Genomic DNA, 21908 nt, shown 5'->3' with positions numbered 1-21908 from the left:
GATAAACAAATCATTACATTTGCACGCCCGAACTCCGGAAAAAAGCTAAATCCCACAAAAAATGATTTGTGGAGTTCTAAAGAAATGGTTTGCATCAAGAACATTTCTTCTATGGATTTTTTGAATTTTGGCTTGGTGTTGGCCACGATGGTGTTGCCGATGTTGCAATTGTGGAGGTGTTTCCATGATTTCCACCCATAAAGACTTCCTGTGTAGTGTGGTAGGCTTTCTAGTTTGTATATAATTTACATATTAATTGAATAAGTGGCGATGAGATAGACCGCACCGAACCGTTTGTACCCTGGATTAATAAGATATCTCCTCTATATATGTAAGGTATTTCATCTACAGAAGATTTCTGGGAGATTTTTTTTTTTCGAAAGGCCTAACAGAGGTCTTTGGTCCATAGAGGATCTAACAGAGATATTCTATGAATAGTGGATCATATATAAGTCATTTTCTTTAAAAAATTCTTCGGATTTCTATAAATATATTTTGATTTATTTAAAATGTCTTCCTGTTCTTCTTCAAAAACACCTTTGGTCTTCTATAAGAAGATCATCTGGCCTTCCACAAGGACACTCTTTGCTCTTCTATGCGAAGATAGATTGGCGTTTGAAAAGAATACTCTCTGGTGTTCTATAATACTCTGATAATTTACAAGAATATATTCTACTTTTCTATAAGAAGACATCTGGTCTTCAATAAGAAGACCCTCTATTTTCTACAAGAAACCCCTACAAGAAGACTATTTGCACTTCTGTAAGAAAGTCGTCAGGTCTTTCATAAAAACACCATTGGTCTTTCATAAGAAGACTCAATACGGCGGCCATTTGGTCTTCTGCAAGAAGATCGTCCGATCTTCTATGCGAAGGCCCCCAGGCCTTCTACAAGAAGATACCCTGGCTTTCTACAAGGCTCAGGTCTTCGACAAGAAGATATTCAGGTCTTTTATAAAAACACCATTGGTCTTTAATAACAAGACACTCTTGCCTTTCTCATGGATACCATTTGGTCTTCTTCTACAAGAATATCCTCTGTTCTTCTATAAGACTGCCCCAGGCCTTCTACATGAAGATACTCTGGCCTTCTACAAGACGATAAGAGCTTGCGATCTTCTAAAAAACCTTCTACAAGAAGATCATTTGCTCTTCTATAAGAAAACGTTCTGCTTTTCTTTAATTTTGACTCACAGGTCTTCATTAATAAAACTCACAGGTCCTATTTAAGAAGGTCCTTTGGTTTTCTATAAAATTACCTTTAGGGCTTCTATAAGAAAACGTATGGTCTTCTATAGGAGGTCATACTTGAAGATGTCCCACTTCTGGACTGACGAAATTTTTAATATAGACCCTCAGGCTGTTCTTTTATAAGATGTCCTTTTGGTATTCTATAGAAAGACCTTCTTCCCTTTCTTAAGAAGACTCTCCGGTCTTCTATAAAAAAAGCCATATGGTCCCTTATAGCATATGGACTTCTATAGGAAATTCCTCTAATCTTCCAGTAAAAGATCCACAGGTCTTATTTAAGGAGACACTCTGGTCTTCTATAAGAAGACTCAATGATGTTCTACAATAAGACCAGCTCCTCTTCTAGAAGACATTCATCAAGTTATCTATTAGAAGAACTTCCGTAAGACAAGTAAAAAACTGATAGTCGGTGTTGCCAACAGATATATACCCTCAGCCTATGGTTTGTGGAGATCTACGGAATTAAACACAGGTTAAACACAGTAGTAACCCATGATTCTCAATGATGATTTGTAACTCTGAAACCATATTTCGTATTCTCTCTTTGATTCTCTTCGAGCATTCCTGCCATGACTTACCACTTCTCCCGTCATCTCTGCATTACCATAGGCTTTGAGAAAAATGTTGATTACTTGGCTCTGGTTGCTGGGAGTACCTCTTGCTCGTGTTTAGCTGTTTCTATACCCTCCATCATAGTATGGAGGGTATATTAATTTTGTTTTTCCGTTTGTAACTCATCGAAATAATCATTTCCGACCCTATAAAGTATATATATTCGTGTTCAGCGTAAAATTCTATGGCGATATAGCAATGTCCGTCTGTCTGTCTATGGTAATCACTCTAGCGTCTAAACGAATTGAGATACATTGCCAAAATTTTGCATAGAGTCGTGTTTTGTCTGCAGGCAGGTCAAGTTCGAAGATGGGCTTTATCTGTCCACGTTTAGACATAGCTCCCATAAAAGAGTACCCTCCAATTTTCGGTATGTTGGGGTTCTTGAGCGCGTTTTTCAACCGAATTCGCTGAAATTTGCTACATTGGGTTCTTATTGGGTACTTAATGTCTCCACAAAAAATTATAAATATAGGTCCACTTTTTCTGGTAGCTCCCATATAACGGTACCTCCTAATTTTCAGTATTTTGGGGTTTTTGACCGTATTTATCCGCCGAATTAGCTGAAATTTAGTATTTTGAGTTCTTAATAGATACCAAATCTCTCCACAAAAAATTATGTATATAGGTCCATTTATTCGGATAGTACCAGAAGAAGTGAACTGATATTCCCCATCTTTGAACTTGAACTAAGTTTGGAAGAAATAATAAGATGGGCAAAGTTTGGATGAAATCAAAATTTTCTGAAACATATTTGGTCCAAAGAGACATGGGGTCTAGAACCAATATTTCGATGAGGCACATTTTCGCCGTGTCAAAGTGTATACACCCTCATTAGCCATAAGACTAAGGTTATAATTATCCACTTAAAATTTCTGAAATTTGCATTATGGTTTACATAATCGTTTTGTAGAAATGTCGGTATAGGTCCACTTTTTGCTTCTTCCCTATATTTTCATTTCTAGTATCTGTCAGTTTATCTATGGTGGAGGGTATCCTAAGTTCGGCCCGGCCGAAATTAACGATTTTTTACTTATTTTTTTTCGTCGCCGTTGGTATCCTCTGTCACCTTTTTGGTATAGGTGTGAGTTCTGCCGTCTAGGCATTCCATAGTTGCCTGATGGGAGTAGTCAGACCTTTAGTTGTATCCAAAACGGTGCGAATTCCTTTTCGCTCCAATCGAATTCAATATGCCTTCTTATCACTTTTGGATGCTAAAACCAGCAGCGAAATTTTCATATTATCTTTGAAACATCTTCCTTTGGTTCTTTAAATCCCGTAGATTTTTCCTCTGAAGCACCGGCTTATCGGATATTGTCGACGGTTGTATTGCAATTTTCAACCTTCCCATTTTCCATATTTTTCTACCACACCTAGCGGTATCTTGTTTTTATTCTCCTCGTGCGTCTGAGGCACACATGCACAACATATTACGATAGCGGTGATGTCTAAAAACGTATTCTCTTTTTTCTCTTTTCTTTAGTCATTTTAGATGTTGATCTCTCAGTTTCGCTCTCATACACTTACTCTCAATTTAGTTCTGTTCAACACTAGTGTAACGTCAGATCATCTCAGATGGGATGCTTTCATGGCATATAGGGAAAGTTAATACGCCTAAATCAAACTGATTAACTTTATGTTCATATATTGTCGATAAGTACAGCGAAAAGTCATCCCAACCCGTCAGTGAATCCTGGGACGTGCGTGTGTCCTTAAGAAGAGTTGTCCGAATAAATGGGTTAGGTTTCTGATATATATTCCGAACTTCTATGTATCCTTTTATAGATAGAAGACCCCATTTATTAATCTATTAATCCCGGTATCATTGTTACATACCAACAAAGTCTTTTATTGTATACTAAACTTTATATATAAACCATGCGTATTCTAGAGTGGTAAAATCAATTTCTCCACCTCTCGACCCCGCAAAAATTTCTATAAACAAGTTGTTATATGTTCCCACTAAATAAGGTGCTATTTTTTTACAATACATTAAATGTTCAATTTTTAATAGAAATGGCTGGAGGGTGAATAAAAACTTTCACACAATCTCCTGCAAATCCTAAACAGCAATACATGAAAATTTACCACTTTCAGACCTATCAAATTCTATGCAATTTTATTATTAGTTTATTTTCTAATCCTTTTTCTTCGACTACTTTCAAATAGATTCCCCCATCAACAATAACATAGTAACAAATTTTACAACGCACTGTTTTAAGGAACTCATACATGTTGAAGTCGTCGCATTGACAGCATCAGACAATGATCGGCTGCAACCATCATCAACTCATCACATGGACTTGGCCAATGTTTATTGGCAAAACATTCCCCGCCGTCCCATTCGCAAACGCATTCCCGATTTCCATGATGTCGATGCTGATGATTCGGATGACCCATTAAAGTGGTGCCAGCCATTGTCTTACCATTCGAAAGGATTCATGTTTAAGATTCCGTTCAGCGATTTGTACAAATGTGGATTTACACGAGTTGTAAACAAATTGTCGGTAAGTATGTCACATGTGACAGACAAAAACACGCCAAAACATTGCTAAACAAAAACTACTTCGTAGATAATGTATGTTTGTGTGTGTGTTTTTTTTTTGTTTTTGTTATTTAATTTTGTATTCGTGGTGCATCTGCTTAGAAAGCTGCTGTACAAATTAGCATCACCATTTTCCCATTGTGTGTTATTACTATTCAATTGCAACAAATAGCTTCAATTAATTTGCATTTTCGAATATTAATATGAGAAATAAATTTTGTTGGGGAAATTGAACTGGGTTTCAAATATTAAAATATTGAATATTGACTTAAATAGTGAATTATAAATATTGAAGTTGAAAACGACATTTTCTTAGTAAGACTTTAAAAGCTAAGTGGTTCGAATTTGCAAAAACTTTTATCAAACGCGTTAACAATTGTGCCGTGTCAGGAAATCATAACTGTGTACGCTTCATATGATGGTCTTCATCCGGTGATTGTGGGACTATATTTATTGGGGTTCTTGATCGGACGAGCTGTATTCTAATAACAGTTTCTGGTTACTGCTCTTAGTGTTTGTATCGACGCATTGTTGTTCTGATATCTCCTGGCCAAAACCCCAATTTATCACCAATTTTTTTATGCACTTCGATAGTTAATCTATTGAAATTAAGAAAACCAAAAAATTAGACCCCACTATTGGAAGGTGTGATCGTGACAAGCCACGTCAATGTAAAGTTTCAATGTTGAACTTTGACCTTGAATTTGCAGTAATTTAAGTGTAATTATCCGTTGAAAAACTGCAGACTTTTGGAAAGGAAAAGTGTATCTAAACAACTGTGCGGGGTAAGAATCTGAGCAGATGCTACATTCTACGGGTGACCAGTTTCGATCTGTTTGGAATTCTGCTGAAAATATTTTTGGCTATGAACCTGACCGAAGATATTCTGTAGCGCGGGTGTAGATCTGTCGATCTCGTGCATGATGGAATGTATAAATAACAATGTGCAACACAAGAAATTATTATCGAGAAAAATAATAATATGGGGCGGTAAAAATAAAAAACACCTGATTCGGGAATTTTGAAAGTTTACGTCGGGAGCTAACCTAAAAAGGCGTGGCAATATTTCCCATTTCCAAGATATTTAAAAATATTTGCAAATGGGAATATTAGGAATATTATTGTCCAATACGTCAACCCTCAGTCGACTCTCTGAAGGGCTCTTTTCGTTTCCCTTTTTCAGGAATGGTTGAAAACTCATTTAAAACGGGGTTATAGCAGGTCCGAATATTCTACTAAAAATAATTTTTACTATAAGTCTCTGAATAGACCAAAACTCAAAAATCAGCCTTAATGCCAATAATCTTAAAAATGTGAAAACAAATTTTTGGGTTAAACCCGATCTTATTCCGTGTTTATACCAATTTTTCCACTAGATATCGTTTTAGAAGGATGATATTAAGGGAAATCAATTTATGTTTGTTTGTTTGATCAGTGTTACCTATAGACTCCTAAACTACTGAACGGATTTTCATGAAATTTTCACAGTCGATTTTTGAGTACATTTGTGGTAACATAGGGTACTTAATTTTTTGATGGGGCAGGGGAAACAGTAGCCCCCATACAAATTGCCACCTTTTTAGATCTGAATTGGCCATTATAGCAAAGAATTGGAATTGACAATTATAGCAAAGTGTTAGTAAATATACAAACCACAGATGTTTACTAAGTTCACAAACCACCTTTATGCCAATTCCCAATTTTTTTATGAAAATGATATAGGTGGAAATAACTGAATAAAATAAAGGAAAACTGATGACAGAATTCGTAAAATTCGAGTACGAAGCGATTTAAATAATGTGGACTGTATACACAAATTAGTACTGTACAGATTACTGATAACAGAATTCGTACAATTCGAGTACGAAGCGATTTAAATAATTTGGACCGTATACACAAATTAGTATTGTACACACATTTGCCCTATTTATACTCTTCACCACACTGTGGTTCAGGGTATTACGGCTTTGTGCATATGTTTGTAACAGGCAAAAGAAATCGAGACATACCCACGGTTCCTTTTGAGAATAAGCATAGAATAACTTTCTGAGTCGATTTATGCATGTCCGCCCGTCTGTTGATGTTAAATTGTAAACAAAGTACAAGTCCCATTTATAATCCGATTCGGATGAAGTTTGGCACATCTCATTTATTTGGCCAAGGACCCTATTGAAATTGGTGAAAATCGGTTCACATTTAGATATAGCTCCTATATATATTCGTCCGATTTAATGTAAATGGTGCACCAAAGTCCCTATACATCTTTCGATTTGCTCGAAATTTGGCATAGCGCACTGAATTAAGTCTAGAATAATGTGCTCCAAGTTTCGTGAAAATCTGTTAAGATTTGGATATAGCTCTCATATATAGTTTCGCCCGTTTTTAGGTAAATGGTGCACAAAAGTTGCACGAAATTTGGCAAAGCGTACTGAATTAAGCCTACAATTATGTGTGCTAAGTTTCGCGATAATCAGCTCAGATTTAGATATAGCTCCCATTTATATTTTCGTCCGATTTTGTGTTAATGTAGCACCAAAGCCCTATATATTTTTCGATTAAAACGATTTTTGACATAGCGTACTGAATTAAGTGTAGAATAATGTGTGATAAGTTTCGTGAAAATCGGTTCAGATTTACATATACGTCCTTTATATATTTTCGTCCGATTTTAAGTAAATGGTGCACTAAAGACCCATAGCTAGGCCGATAGACACAACCTACTGATGTTAATATTAATTAATATGTGGCAAGTTTTGTTGAAATCGGTTCAGGTTTAGATATAGCATAGCTTCCAATATAATTTCGACCTACTCATGTTGATTGTACACCAAATAATCAGTGGGTATCTGATTGAGATTAAATTTTAAACAGTACAGCATACAAAATAGCGTGTGTCAAGTTTGCTTTAAATCGATTTGCAGAATGACATGTGTAGGGATTGATGTTAGTCGGTTTACATATAGATAAAGATCTCATATTTAAGTTCGTTCAATTTCACGTCAATGTTCCTTCGAAAGGGCGACGTCTGTTAGGATACATATACAATATGAGCATGGTACGATCAAGGTAAAATGTACTCCTCATTGCATTTGAATCTATATGTATGTAGAAAATATATTGTTTGTGGACTCAAAAACACTGGACAGATTTTTATTAAATGTTCACAGTACGTCATGCGATCCCATGGAAGTAACATAGGTTAGACAAATTTTTAAAAGCCCGCGTGGATGCGGAGTAATAGCATCAAAAGTATTCATACATCTGATAGAATATATGTATGTACATATGTACATTTGCAATGTGTATATTTTAAGAATTTTAATTTGGTTGAGTAAAATGGGTGCAAATACGGATCATTCGATGAGGATATATTTTGGAACAATGAGGATATATTTTGAAATACATAAAATTCATATGTACGTATATTGAAAAACATAAGTAGAAAATTCAATGAAATCATTGAAAAATATCCAATTTGAAGTTCATTTAAATGGGATCTGTTCCGAAATTTAAGTCAATATTGATAATTTTTGCTATTAAGATTTCCTACCCAATGAGAATTCAAAATAAACCAGTGAGTTTGGGCTATATTTCGCGATATTTGCACCCTCTTGATTGACTAGAGGTCAACACATATTATTAATATTTAGTACAGTCCTTCTAATTAATTGTCCATATTCCCTTTACCGTGGGTTCTATTGTGATGTTCGGCTTATAATTGTGGCCTATACATCGACTCGACAAAAACACACAAAAATTATGTTTTCGGTCCACTTCGTCCCAAATTATTATCTGATCATCATCGAAAATTATAGGCGTTGTCCTTGACCATAACTGGAACCTCATTTCAAAACGATCAGCGCTATATTTCCGCCCTCCAGTGTGGTAACAGGTTACTAAATAATATCTCATTACGTAATCACCTGTAAACATTTAAGTGTAACTGCCACATCCGAGTACATACGACAATGTAATTGGTATCAATTTAAGGGAACCCCCCCATTCTCGCTTTTTTTATTTTTAAGATTTTTAATGAGCTGGTAAATGAATACCAATACTTGTTAAGGTTTGTAACTTTGCACATATATATTTGAAGATTTAAAAAGGAAGAAAAATAATTTACAAAAAATTTTTGTTGTTTTCTTGTTGTTGTTTTTTGTGATTAAAGAAAAGTCCTTATTTTTGATGGCGGGCATGATAACTCTTCACTGGAACATCGGAATCCGAAAATTCCAACGGTATTAGAAAGAGTACATGTCTGGCTCTCGTATGAATTAGGATTATTGACTTCGCTCTAAAATTAACAAAATGGTGGACCTTTCAAAAAATATTTTTGGAAAATCGCCGATTTTTGAGTTATCGTGCCCGCCATTCGCAAAAGAGAAACACGCGTTTAAAGTTTGAGAAGCTCTTTAGCCATCACTTGATGCTGACACAATAAATCGGCTATATCTTTAAGAGTTCTTGAGATTTTCACTTGAAATTTTGTAGGGACATTCTTGAATTAGTGTAGATTCAAATTAAATCAAAAAATTTTTTGACCCCGAGAATGGGGGGGGGGGGTCCCCTTAGAGGCCAACCACTTCTCTCGAGTCTATGTCCTTCAGGAGTAAATATATGAGTCGATCTATACTCATATATTTACTCCTGAAGGACGTAGACGTCCTTCTGTCCGTTACATTTTGTAAACCGGATCAGGCCACAGTGATGGACCAACCGTCACGAAATTTTGCTTGTAGGACGTGTTCTAGCCAAAGAGGACCCCCATTGTTTTTGATAATTATCTGTTAATAGTAAGGGGACGGAATGGAGCAAAAACTTGATGTTTGTGTGTTTTTCTGATCGCTATAATGACGACAATTATGACCCGAACATCATTAAATTTTACACATAGAGAGGGGTCTGGCCATAGAGGGTAAACTCAAACAAGACATATCTGTGTATAATGAGAAAATTCGCAACTGATGACAAACATGTTCACCTCATGTTCACATGTTCACCTATTCTGTCAATAGGGAACAAATATCGCGAAATACTGCCCATGCAAGGAATGTATATCCGCAGAAAGTTATTGTTCCGTGGTAGTTGTGCACAATATAAGTTTTTTTTTTACATTTTTGTCGTTCATAAGATAGACTAGAAGTCGATATGCTTTTATCGTCCAGTTCTAGATCTGGCTTTTGATTCAAATTGAATGAGGAATATTTTTGTAAAACATATCCTTTTTCTATCTCGAGACTTTGGGGTATATTTCGTCTCACAGACCATATACTAATTACCACAATACAAGATTTTTTTGACCTCTACAAAAATGTTGTTCAAAAGATAGACTAGAAGTCGATATGCTTTTATCGTCCAGTTCTAGTTCTTCATACTCTCGTCTCAAATAGTTACCTTAAATATATCCATATTTTGAACCGGATTTTCAGATAAAACTTAAATGAATATCAATCGAATGCTTTAGGCATTGCTAATCACATAAAATAGATTATCAACCAGTACTAGACAAATCGTTGGAAGCCGTAAAACAAGTCCATTATTTGGGTCCAGTATTTTTCCACCGAATCTAGTTGACTCTTAAGCAGAGAGTTTATTCCATGTGGTTGGCAATGTTTTAGTACATAAATGATTAAAAAATTTCTGAAAATTATATCACGCCATAAATCAAAAACTTAACGTATAGCGATTTTTTTGGAATTATTTATATACTCTCCAAGAGCTTTCATCTCCGTAAGAACTTTTTCACCCTTCAGATCATGAGCTCAAGTTTGTCAGATCATGAGCTCAAGTTTGTTATTGGACATTATATTTATGTTTTTGATAACTTCTTTTTATTTCTAGGGCCACATTTTATTTCATCAAAACCTCATCGCCGAAAGCAATAGCGAAGTTCTAAAACATCCTATTAAATGCTTGTACAAAAGCTCACAAATTCGAAAAGGACACACCATTGTTAAGAGAGATATTCTGCCCGAAGATTTTAAAGAAGATGAGTAAGTTTTTTTTATAAATCGAAACAGAGTTAAAAATTAATATTTAAAAATATTAACTTTTTAGTGACCTTGAAATTATAGACACTGTACAGCAAACTGCTCCCGTGCCTCAGCTTTCCATGGAGGTACGGCAAAATGGTCAATTAATTGATCGTATGGTTAATGTTATACCCGGCACCCCACTGATAATGGAAATCAAACTGAACAATGAATCATCTCAAGTGTATGGTATACATGTACAATACTTGGAGGTTTCCGATGGAAATTCAACGTCGGAGACTATTCTCTTCCGAGGGTAAGACTATCACTCTATTTTAAGTCATATTTCTGATATTGTAATTGAATTAAGTTAATTTCAATTTATTTTTTCGTAAAATTTTCTATTTTTTTTTTCACAGTTGCACAGTGGACCCATATCTGTTTGAAAATTTCATAATGACTCCGGAAAATTCTTTGCAAGCGAAATTTCGTGCCTTTAAATTTCCCAGCACTCCATATGTTCAATTTCGTGCCAATGTTCGAATCTGTTTGAGAAAATGTCTCATACCTCACTGTCTAAACGGTCAAGGACGTTCCCGGAGAGAATTGCATAATTCCGATGAACATCTCTATGAAATATCATTGGGTGTAATAATGAAAATTGATGACAAATTTAATGGAAATAAGGGTAATACGAAACCGTCTTTGCATCCCATATATTTGTACTCTTTCTATATATTCTACATTTTATTTTCTTTCAGATGAATTGCGAAAGGTTGAAACGCATGTGAAAGAATTGAAAATGAGAAATCAAAATTTAAAAAAGAAATAAAAAAACTTGAATAAAAATTGTTAGAAGAGTTATTTTAATTAAAAAGAATAAACAGGGAGTCGTTTTTATACCAGCTTAACGGAATCTTTCATGGAGGAGCGCACAGCTGATGGGAGTCTTTCATAGACGAGCTGAAGCGCACAGCTGATGGGAGTCTTTCATAGGCGAGCTGAAGCGCACAGCTGATGGGAGTCTTTCATAGGCGAGCTGAAGCGCACAGCTGATGGGAGTCTTTCATAGGCGAGCTGAAGCGCACAGCTGATGGGAGTCTTTCATATACGAGCTGAAGCGCACAGCTGATGGGAGTCTTTCATAGACGAGCTGAAGCGCACAGCTGATGGGAGTCTTTCATAGACGAGCTGAAGCGCACAGCTGATGGGAGTCTTTCATAGATGAGCTGAAGCGCACAGCTGATGGGAGTCTTTCATATACGTCCGAAGGACAAAGAGTCTTTAAGCACATGCCGAAAGAAAGTCTGTATAGATGAGCCGAAAGTCAGCATGAGCCGAAAGGAGCCATTAAAGACTAAATGAATAGATTCTTTTTAGATAAGCTCAGTATTTTTAGATGAGCTAAATAGCACACGATCCAAATGGTAAAAAGTCTTTATAGACAAGCCAAAAGGCATGAAGGGTAGGAAATATTCATAGAAGAACCGGAGGCCAGGGGTGTTTATAAAAAAGCTGAGTCTTTATAGAGGATGTGAGAATTTATGGGCGAATTATTTAAATGGGAATCTTTGTAGACGGGCTTAAGGGCCGATATTCTTCATAGACTAGTTGAAGGGCAGGGAGTCTCTATAGAAGAACAAATGAGCAGGTAGTGTTTATAAACAATCTTTATAGGCAACCTGTAGAACATGAACTCCTTATAGACGATGAAAGGTAGGGAGTTTTTATAGCGAGCTGAAGGGCTGGGAGTCTTGATAGACCCGCTGGAGGCAGGATATCTCTGTGGGCTGAAAGGCAAGCAGTGATTATAGAAGAGCTGAAGATCAGGGAGTATTTAGAGATCAGCTGAAGGGGGACTATATTGACGCTGTAAAGAACAGGGAGTTTACAAAGCCAAGCCGATGTATTTATAGGCAATCTGAATTCTATATAGACACTGTGAAGGCCGAAGGGAGTCTTTGTAGACGAAGGCCATGGACTCTATATATGGGAGGTCAATACAGGATCAATACGATTTTAAAAGTAGGACTAATTTATCCAATCAATATAAAATTAAATAGATTTTATTACTTTCAAATGAGTTCCAATAATTAGCAACTACAAAGTAAGTATGTCGATATTAATGTTCTATTAGAAAAAAAATATATAAAAAATTACTATACATGTATGTGTGTTTGTGTACATTTCACCTGTTTTCTTCTTCAGAATATTTTCACGAAATCTCAACATCGCACTGAAACCAGTAATCCATAAAACAAACAACGGTTTATGATAATAATATCTAACAAAAGCAAATCTTCAGAAAATCTCTAATGAATGAAAAAAAATCTCTTAAATGATAATTGCATAACATCTATCTGGCAAATCAAAAGAAAACGATCTTGAAATGTGAAATGTACACCGGGGATATAAAAACAAAACTTGCATTGTAACTAAATACATGGTAACACTCGTACAAACTTGATATCATGTATGAAGAATGGGGAAAAAGAAGAGATATGTAGAATTATCTCAAAACGTGCACACAAAGCAACAAGAGCTTAGACGATGTCAAACCACACAGTGCATATTTAAATGGGTTGACATTTTTTTATTTTCTAAAGGTAATTAAAAGTTTGTCATAAAGACAGGGGTGTGCGGCAGGAAGTCAAAATAGACGAACTGAAAGTCAGAAAAGCGGGAGAGTAGGTAGTATATACAGACGAGCTGAGCACTACTATGTAGACTATAGAAGTGCTAAGGGACTGGGAACCTATATAGAAGGGCTAAGGGTGGGTGGTCAATATAGAATAGCTGGAGGGCAGGAGGTCTTTGTAGAGGATCTCTACCTCTCAACTCAGTCGATATAAATGAGCTGAAGCACAGGGAGTCTAAGTAGACGAGCTGAAGGGCAGGGAGTCTAAAATGACGAGCTGAAGGACAGGGATTCTAAATAGACGAGCTGAGGGGGAAGAATGGCTAAAGGGCCGTGTGTCTGCATAGAGAAGCTGAATGGCAAGGAGTCTATATAGGCGAACTCCCAACCCCCCAAATTTCTCAACGTTTTCCAACCCTGCATTTGCTATGGTGTGTGGTGGAATCCATTTCTAACCAAATGAAATGACATTTACTTTGTGGTCATTAAAATACACAAACACACTCACGCATACAATTATAAAAATTATAATTGACACGCTTACATTACTCCAAGTCATGTGGTAGTTAGACAGACATTTTAACGCCACACGAATAACAACTAATCCAAGAAATTGTGGAGGAGTGGGAATTTTCCTTTTTTGCTTTTCGTTGTGAAAAAATAAAAAACACAAACATTAAAAACAAGAACATTACCTTTAATTTTATTATAGTTAAGTGTGTGTGTGTTTTTTTTTTTCTATTCCATTTTTTACGACTTCTTCTAACTAAATTATAAACTAAACAAACTGTGAAGACGCTGAAAATGTTGATGATCTGAGCGCAATGGCACTGCTGTTGATTATGACGATGATAGATGATGTTGATGGATGGGTGGATGGATAGATAGAACGAAGACTAGCTTATCAACGAGTGGCTATCTTGTGAAGTCATTGTTTATTGTGGGAAAGTTGTTGAACCCTTTTGCGGCAATGCGGAGTTGTTGAATAAAATTTTAAAGATAACAAAATTAAGTTGGCCATTCGAAATGGAATTTTTAATTATAAAGCGGGGGTATTTAACGAAAATATATATATATATATATATTAAATGGACTGTACTTAGTTTGGAGGTTTAGTTATGCACTCATGTTTGTTCCATAAGCAAATATTCTGGCCATCCACAACAAGACCATTAAGTTTTCTTTAAGGAGACCCAAAGACACTTCAATAGATGAACTTGAGGTAAGCGGACTTCAAGAATTTCAATTAGAAAAGCTCGAGGTCAGCAATGAAAGGACATCCAGATCAGAACTCATTTTTATACCCTGTTTTTTATAAAGGAAATTAAGGTAGGCCTCTTTAAGTATTTACAGATGAGGTGAGGGGCAGAAAGTCTTTATAGATGACTGAAAGACAGGGAGTCCTTTCAGACGAGTTGAATGTCAGGGAGTTTTTATAGACGAGCTGAAGTCCAATGAGTCTGTATAGTCCAGACGAAGTTCAGGAAGTCTTTATATGCGAGCTGAAGGCCAGGGAGTCTTTATAGGCGGGCTGAAGGGCGGGAGTCTTTATAGACGAGTCGGAGGTAAGGAGAACTTAAGGACAGGGTGTTTTTATATATGATCTGAAGGCCAGGAAGTATTAAAGGCGAGCAAGTAGCCTTTACAGTCGATCTGAAGGCCAGGGAATCTTTATAGGTGAGCTGAAGATCGGGAATCTTTATTGGTGAGCTGAAGGTCGGGTAGTCTTTTTAGGCGAGTGGAAGACCAGGCAGTCTTTGTAGACGAGCCGAATGAGTCTTTATAGACAAGCTAAAGGTCAGGGAATCTTTACAGGCGAACATAAGGGCAGGAAGTCTTTATAGACGGGGCAAAGGGCAGGGTTGAAGGCCAGGAATTCTTTATACAGGAACGAACTGTTCGTCTTTATATAGACGAACTGAAGGCCAGGGAGCCTTTATAGGCGAGCCGAAGGACTGGGAGCCTTTATAGACGAGCTGAACGCCAGGGAGCCTTTATAGACGAGCTGAAAGCCAGGAATTCTATATATAGACGATATGAAGGCCAAGGAGTCTTTGTAGAGGGGGCTGAAGGTCAGGGGTACTATATAGACGAGCTGAATACCAGGGAGATTTTCTAGACGAACTGAATGCCAGGAAGTATTTAAAGGCGAGCCGATGGGCAGGTTAAATACTAGTTAAAGGCCAGGGAGCCTTTATAGGCGAGCCGATGGGCAGGTTGTCTTTATAGACGAGTTGAAGGACAGGGAATCTCCATACACGAGCTGAAGCCCATTGGGTATTTGTTTACGAGATAATAAAAGGGAATCTTTATAGACGAGCTGAGGGCCAGGGAGCCTTTATAGGCGAGCCGGGCGATTTGAAGGACAGGGAGTCTTTATAGACAAGCTGAACGCCAGGAATTCTATGTAGCCGAGATGAAGGCCATAGGGGAGCTGAAGGTCAGGGTGTCTTTATAGACTAGCTGAAGGTCAGGGTGTCTTTATAGACTAGCTGAAGGTCAGGGAGTCTTTATAGAGGAACTGAAGGCCAGGGAGTCTTTACAAACTTGCTCAAGAACTGGGTTCTTTATAGTCAAAGAGCATTTATAGGTTAGCGTAATACCTTCTGGTCTTCTATAAGAAAAATTGTCGATCTCACTGCGGTTTTCAATAAGAAGACCTTCTGGTTTACTTTAAGAATATCTTCTGGTCTTCAACTAGAAGACTTTTCCGTATTCTATAGGAAGCCCTTCGGTTTTTCATAAGAAAACGTCTACTGAAATTACATTCGGAACTTCTATACACTTTTGAAATCTTCTAGAAAAATACCTTTTGCTCTTCTATAGGAAGAAATTCTGATATTCTTCTGGGCTTCTGGATTTCTGAAAAAGCTTTCTCGACTTCTATAAGACGTCGTATGAGAATACGCTCTTGTCTTTCATAAGAAGTTTTTCTGATCTCCCACAAGAACATCTTCTGATCTCCCAAACGAATGCTTTACATAATAATGCCTTCTGATTTTCAATGAGATGGCCATGTGTTCGGGAACAAGATTTTCTGTTCTCCGCCTGATTTATAAAAAACCTAAGAAGAACTTATTGTCTGGTCGACTATGTTCTATATCAAAACATTCTGGTCTTCTATATGACGATGATCTGCTCTGTTATAAGATTTTCTGCTGGCAAGTTTTTTATAGAAGGCTTTCTGCTTGAAGAATGTAAATTCCTACAAGAATACCGTTTACGCTATCGAATCCTTCCGAATTTCTATAATTAAATCAGTAAGTCTATCCGAAACCGTCAGATTTTCTTTCTATTGTTTACCTGATGATCTCAAATACCTTTGCTGGTCTTTTAAATGTATAACTTCTTATATTCTATTTTCATTTTCCTTAGCTCATCGATGCAGAGACTATTTGCCAGTTTTATGTCGATCTTAAATAATCGATTCTACCTATCTTTTAAATTCGATCTAAAGACTATTTTTTTTTTCTTTAAAATAATTTTTATAGTTCTATGTCCCCTTCAAATTATTAACTAATGTCCAGTACAATAATTTTTACATACATATTATTAAATTCAATTACACCATAAGACAATTTGCAAATACATTCCGTTAAGAATATTTATTAATGTTCGGTATTAGAATTAATTAAAGTCATCTATAAGAATTTCAAACATGCAATTTGTGTTGAATCACCAACTAATGGCCATAAAATAGTAATTAGTAATCTCGTGTAAATCGTCACTATTGTTTTCTTTTTTCCTTTTTCTTGGATTTCGAGAACATGCAACCATAATCCATTTATGGTCAGTAAAATCTAAATCTTTTGCCGCCTAATGATAATGGCGATGGTTTAGCCAATGTTGAAATTAGTTTTCGTTTCAGATATATTCTACAGGTGGAGACGTAGTTGAGAGTGATTTTCTTCCGCAACCACTATGAGGATCCATAATTTTATGGTGATTTGATTCTAAGTGTAACGATTCCATTCACTTCAAATTGATAACGTGGAAATTACCGGTAGCACCTTAAAAGTGTTTGGCACGTCATTTGCCGTTAGATTGCTGCAGTCATGAAGGAGAATAGGAAGAATGCGAAAGTTATGCGAGTGTCCAGTTGCTGGATGTATTGATAATGGTTATTAATATTAATAAATAATTATATTATTAATTACATATATATTACATTAGTGGCATAACTTGTTCATTATACATTTTAATAGTACGTTTACATTGTACCGGATTTCGTTAACTCAAGTGGGTTCCAATTGTCAATTCCATTGTAAATAAAACTTCATTGAGTAGGTTAACCCGGTAAAAGGCTCTAATGTAGTTGCCGTGTAATAAGCCAATTTAAGTAAATAGTGAGGTACCAGTGGGGTTTTTATACAATTATTCATTATGGGATGAAAGCCCTTGTGCTTGTAAGTCTTTTATGTCAATATTTTCTTGAATCGTAATTTAAATACTACAAGACCAGATTTTGTCAGCTCTAAATATTCTACAAACATGTCGCTCATATGATAGGGCCATCAAAGACAATAACGCACGTTTTCATAGTCCCCTCACACTTTTACATGATTCTTGCTCAGAAGATATATTGCTGTGAGAAATATTGTTATTTTCAAATTTATTAAAATGCTGCTATTATTTGAAAATTCGATTTTTAATCATATTCAGATAATTTATCATATAACATCAACAAATGGTCGCCATTATTTTGCCAATGTCATTATGAAATTTTGCAAGTTGGACGGGTTCTGGCCAAAAAAGAACTCTATTGTTTCGGTAATGATCGGTTAATTGAATAAAATGGACGAACAACTTTATTTTTGTCAGTTTTTCTGATCGCTATAGAGGCTACAATTATGGCCTGAACAACGCGAGAAATGGAATCTCGCCAATGAATAACAATGACTTTTTTGATGATGACCGGTCAATATTTAACGAGTCAAATGGACCCAACATTTTTGTTGAGAAGTGATCAAATATATTGTCTATGGCGTGTATATTTACTACTGAAGGACAAAGACCAGAGAATTTGAATGTATATCCAAGAGAAGTGGCTGAACTTTACTCGGATGGGGGACCTACACATTAATATGTGCAGGTGTCTATGTATTCTGATATTATTTATTATTCCCATTACCAAACCAGTCACTAACCTGAGCTGAAATGTCGTGAAGATGGTTATGAAATTTCCCTTGAAGTTATGGTTATAAACAAAGACGGAGATCGGATAATACTTAGGGGTTCAAATGGACTAAAAAAAGTACAAAGAAAGACCAGAAAGGTCATTCTTTCCTTCTCGTTCTTAGCATAAATACTAATGTAAAATAATCCGGTAAAGAAAGTTGTAAAGTCGGACTGGACCGACTATATGATACCCTTCACCACTTTTGTTATATAGAACATATATATCCTTACAATTGCATGCCAATGTTCCCTTTCTGCAACCTATAATAATTTTGATTTCATTTAGGCAGATTTAAACTCGCCTGCGTGCCATGGGACAAATTTATGGAAAACGATTTACAGACAAATTAATGTATATGGGAACTATATCTAAATCTAAACCGTTTTTCAAGAAATTTAACACACCTCTTTCTAGACTTAATTCAGTACGCTATGCCAAATTTCGTGCAAATCGTAAGTAATAAAGGGACTTTGGTGCACCATTTACATTAAATCGGACGAAAATATATATGGAAGCTATATCTAAATCTGAACCGATTTCCACGAAAATTAGCACACATCATTCCAGGCCTAATTCAGTACACTGTGCACAATTTCCCGCAAATCGAAAGATATATAGAGACTTTTCTGTACTGTTTACCTTAAATCGGACGAAAATATATATGGGAGCTATATCTTAATCTGAACCGATTTTTCCCAATTTCAATAGGGAAACATTAGCACACATCATTCCAGACCTAATTAATTATGCTGTGTAAAATTTCGTCCAAATCGAAAGATATATAGGGACTTTGGTGTGCCACTTTTCGTGTAAATCGTAAGATATATATGAACTTTTCTGCTCTATTTACCTTAAATCGGACGAAAATATATATGGAAGCTATATCTAACTCTGAACCGATTTTTCCCAATTTCAATGGGGTTCGTCCTTAGGCCAAATAAATGAACTGTGCCAAATTTCATCCAATTCGAATCAATAATGCAGACAGGCGGACAGACAGGCGGACAGACAGGCGGACAGACAGGCGGATAGACGGACGGACATGCATAAGTCGATTTAGAAAGTGATTCTATGCATATTCTCAAAAGGAACCATGTGTCTATCTCGTTTCCTTTAGCATGTTACAAACATATGCACAAAAACAGTGCACACCACAGTGTGGTGCAGAATATAAAAATGTCACGTGAGTGAAACAGAAAATATTTTCGCAAAAAATGGACAGGACAATATTTGAAATTTCGAAAGTGCAATAATAATGCTTGATCGTTCTTATATATTTAAAGATCATTTAAAGTTCAAAATGTTTACAAAATTCGCAGAGTTTTCCCATTATAATCAATAATGACCAAAGTCATGTATATTTTAAGTCGCGTCAGTGACCGTTGTCTCCAAATATAAAAAACTGAGGCCCTGAATTATTTACCACTAATAGTACTTGTATTTGATTAATTAACATTTTATTGTTTTGCCTCCGAAAGTCGTGTAAGTGACTGCGGAAGTGCCATATACAAAGGTGTATGCTTCCTTCCCTTCAGACTACCTCATTTTGGATTGTAGAATGTGGTATACATATTTTTAGGGATGTGAGCCAATTTGTCTCATAGAAAGTTACGAGGTTTACTTTTAAGCTATTCTTAAAATTTATTGGACCTAACAGGCAGAGACAAGTAATAATAAAAATGGAAAAAATTTCTAAATATTGACAATTTGTGAAGGAGGGCTTTATTTCGGAAATGTTCATAGGTCTTAATTTCGAAATCATTTCGTTTACAATTGCTAAACTTTAAACCCTTTCGAGGAGGTACCATAATTATTAGTTGGTCCGGTTCCCTTCTTTTTGTTAAATTTCGTTATGTTTGGGATGATCTCAAGATGGATTAGAAAACCAGACAAAAATAAAATTGTTGGTCCATTTCATCTTATATCTGACAAAAAAAATAGATTTCGTCTTTGGCTAGAACCTAATCAGAACTATAACTATTTATACCCTACACAACTATGTTGTCAGGGTATTATAGCTTTGTGCAGCCCCAAGAGTTTGCAACGCCGTGAAATATTGATCCTAGACCCACCTTTAAGTATACCGATTGTCATATCTCGACTACTGAGTCGATCATGTGTGTCCGTCCTTCCGTCCGTCCATTATAATTTGTAAACACGATGCACATGCATGGGTTCGGCCCAATTAAGACCCCTATTATTTTTGGTAAAGATCGGGTAATATTTAGGGGATGAAATGGACCAAATACTTAATTTTTGTCGGTTTTTCTGGTCGCTCCAGAGGCCGCAGTAATGGCCCAAACATCTCGAATTTTTATATGGAGAAGGGGATTGGGCCAAAGAATAAGCATGGCTGTTTTGATAAAGATGGGTCAATATTTAGCGGCTCTAATGGACCCTAACTTTTGAGAGAAAACGGACAAAATTTGTATTCTATGGCCTATATATTTACTCCTGAAGGATATATACCCGAAAAGTTGATAACACATCCAAGAGGAATGGTTGGCCTATAAATTGAATTGTCGTATGTACTAGGTTGTAGGAGTTACACGTAAATATATACAGGTGCTTACGTATTCAGATATTTTTTTAATAAATCATTACTACACTAGAGGGCGTAAAATATAGCGCTTATCCCTTTGAAATGTTCCAAGAGGTTCCAGAGTTGGTCAAGGACAACGCCTTTATTTTTCGGCGATGATCAAATACTAATTTTGGGATGTAGTGGACCGAAAACTTATTTTTTTTTTTTTTTGTTTTTTTTTTTCGATTTTTTCGATACAATTATAAACCGAATATCACAACATTAGAAGGGCTGTACTGAATATTGGTGATATTCAGAATCCGCAGAAAGATAGAGTTCTGTGGTAGTTGTGTAGGGTATCGTATGGTCGGCCCCGTCTGACAATACTGCTCCGCTCACTGGTTTTCTTCTATTTTCTGAGAAAAGTTACATTACCAACTGTTTCCATTATTAAATGGTAAGATTTCATTTAATACATCTAATTTCTTTATTTTTCAGGTTTCAGTTGAATTCGGAACACCGAGGAAAATATAAAATAAAGATCAATTTTACGGAAAAACTTATAATTTTTTCAGAAAAGTCAAATTTGTATGAAACGCCATCTGGCGGTGTTCATAGCTCAAAATGAAGATCAGAAATTAATTTATCGACCAAAAACCCCCACATATACATAAACAAGTGAAAAAGCGTTAAGTTCGTCCGGGCCGAACTTTGGATACCCTCCACCATAGATATACTGGCAGATACTTGAAATGAAAATATAGGGAACGTACAAAAAAATGGACCTATACCGACATATCTACAAACCGATTATGTAAACAATAATTTTAATAGAAAATTATACCCCCAGCCTTATGGGTAATTAGTGTGTATACACTATCACACGGTGAAAATGTGCCTCATCGAAATATTGGTTCTAGACCCCATGTTTCTTTGGACCAAATCCGTTTCAGAAAAAATTGATTTTATCCCATTTTATTATGTCTTCCAAACTTAGTTCAAGTCCGGTCCATGCCTTCTGGTACCTCCCACACAGGTGCTACGGCTAATCCTAAATGCGGGCTATAGTTCACATATAGTTCATCATCGAACCGTACGTTCTAGTTTTTTATCTCGATATCCTTCGCAGGTGAAATGATTACAACAGAGTGTTATAACCAAACCCAAAACACCAAACCCAAAATGTGG

At 36.1% G+C, this 21908-nt stretch overlaps 1 protein-coding gene across 1 annotated transcript; it reads left to right on the top strand.

Moving 5' to 3' along the window:
• Positions 1-4031: 4031 nt before the first annotated feature.
• Positions 4032-21229, top strand: LOC133338822 (uncharacterized; the record flags this gene model as incomplete). The annotated part of the gene is made up of 5 exons (XM_061546963.1): positions 4032-4369; positions 10249-10400; positions 10465-10695; positions 10799-11067; positions 21219-21229. Coding segments are annotated over 5 exons (1001 nt in total), but the record flags the coding sequence as incomplete, so codon positions are not given.
• Between the last annotated feature and the right edge of the window lie 679 nt (positions 21230-21908).

The sequence above is a fragment of the Musca vetustissima genome, unplaced genomic scaffold, assembly GCF_032173495.1.
Source record: "Musca vetustissima isolate MV318-11 ecotype Yass unplaced genomic scaffold, APGP_CSIRO_Mvet_v1 utg15845, whole genome shotgun sequence".
NCBI classification, from domain to species: domain Eukaryota; kingdom Metazoa; phylum Arthropoda; class Insecta; order Diptera; family Muscidae; genus Musca; species Musca vetustissima.
Note: the sequence above shows the minus strand (reverse complement) of the source record. Positions and strands in the feature narration are given on the sequence as shown.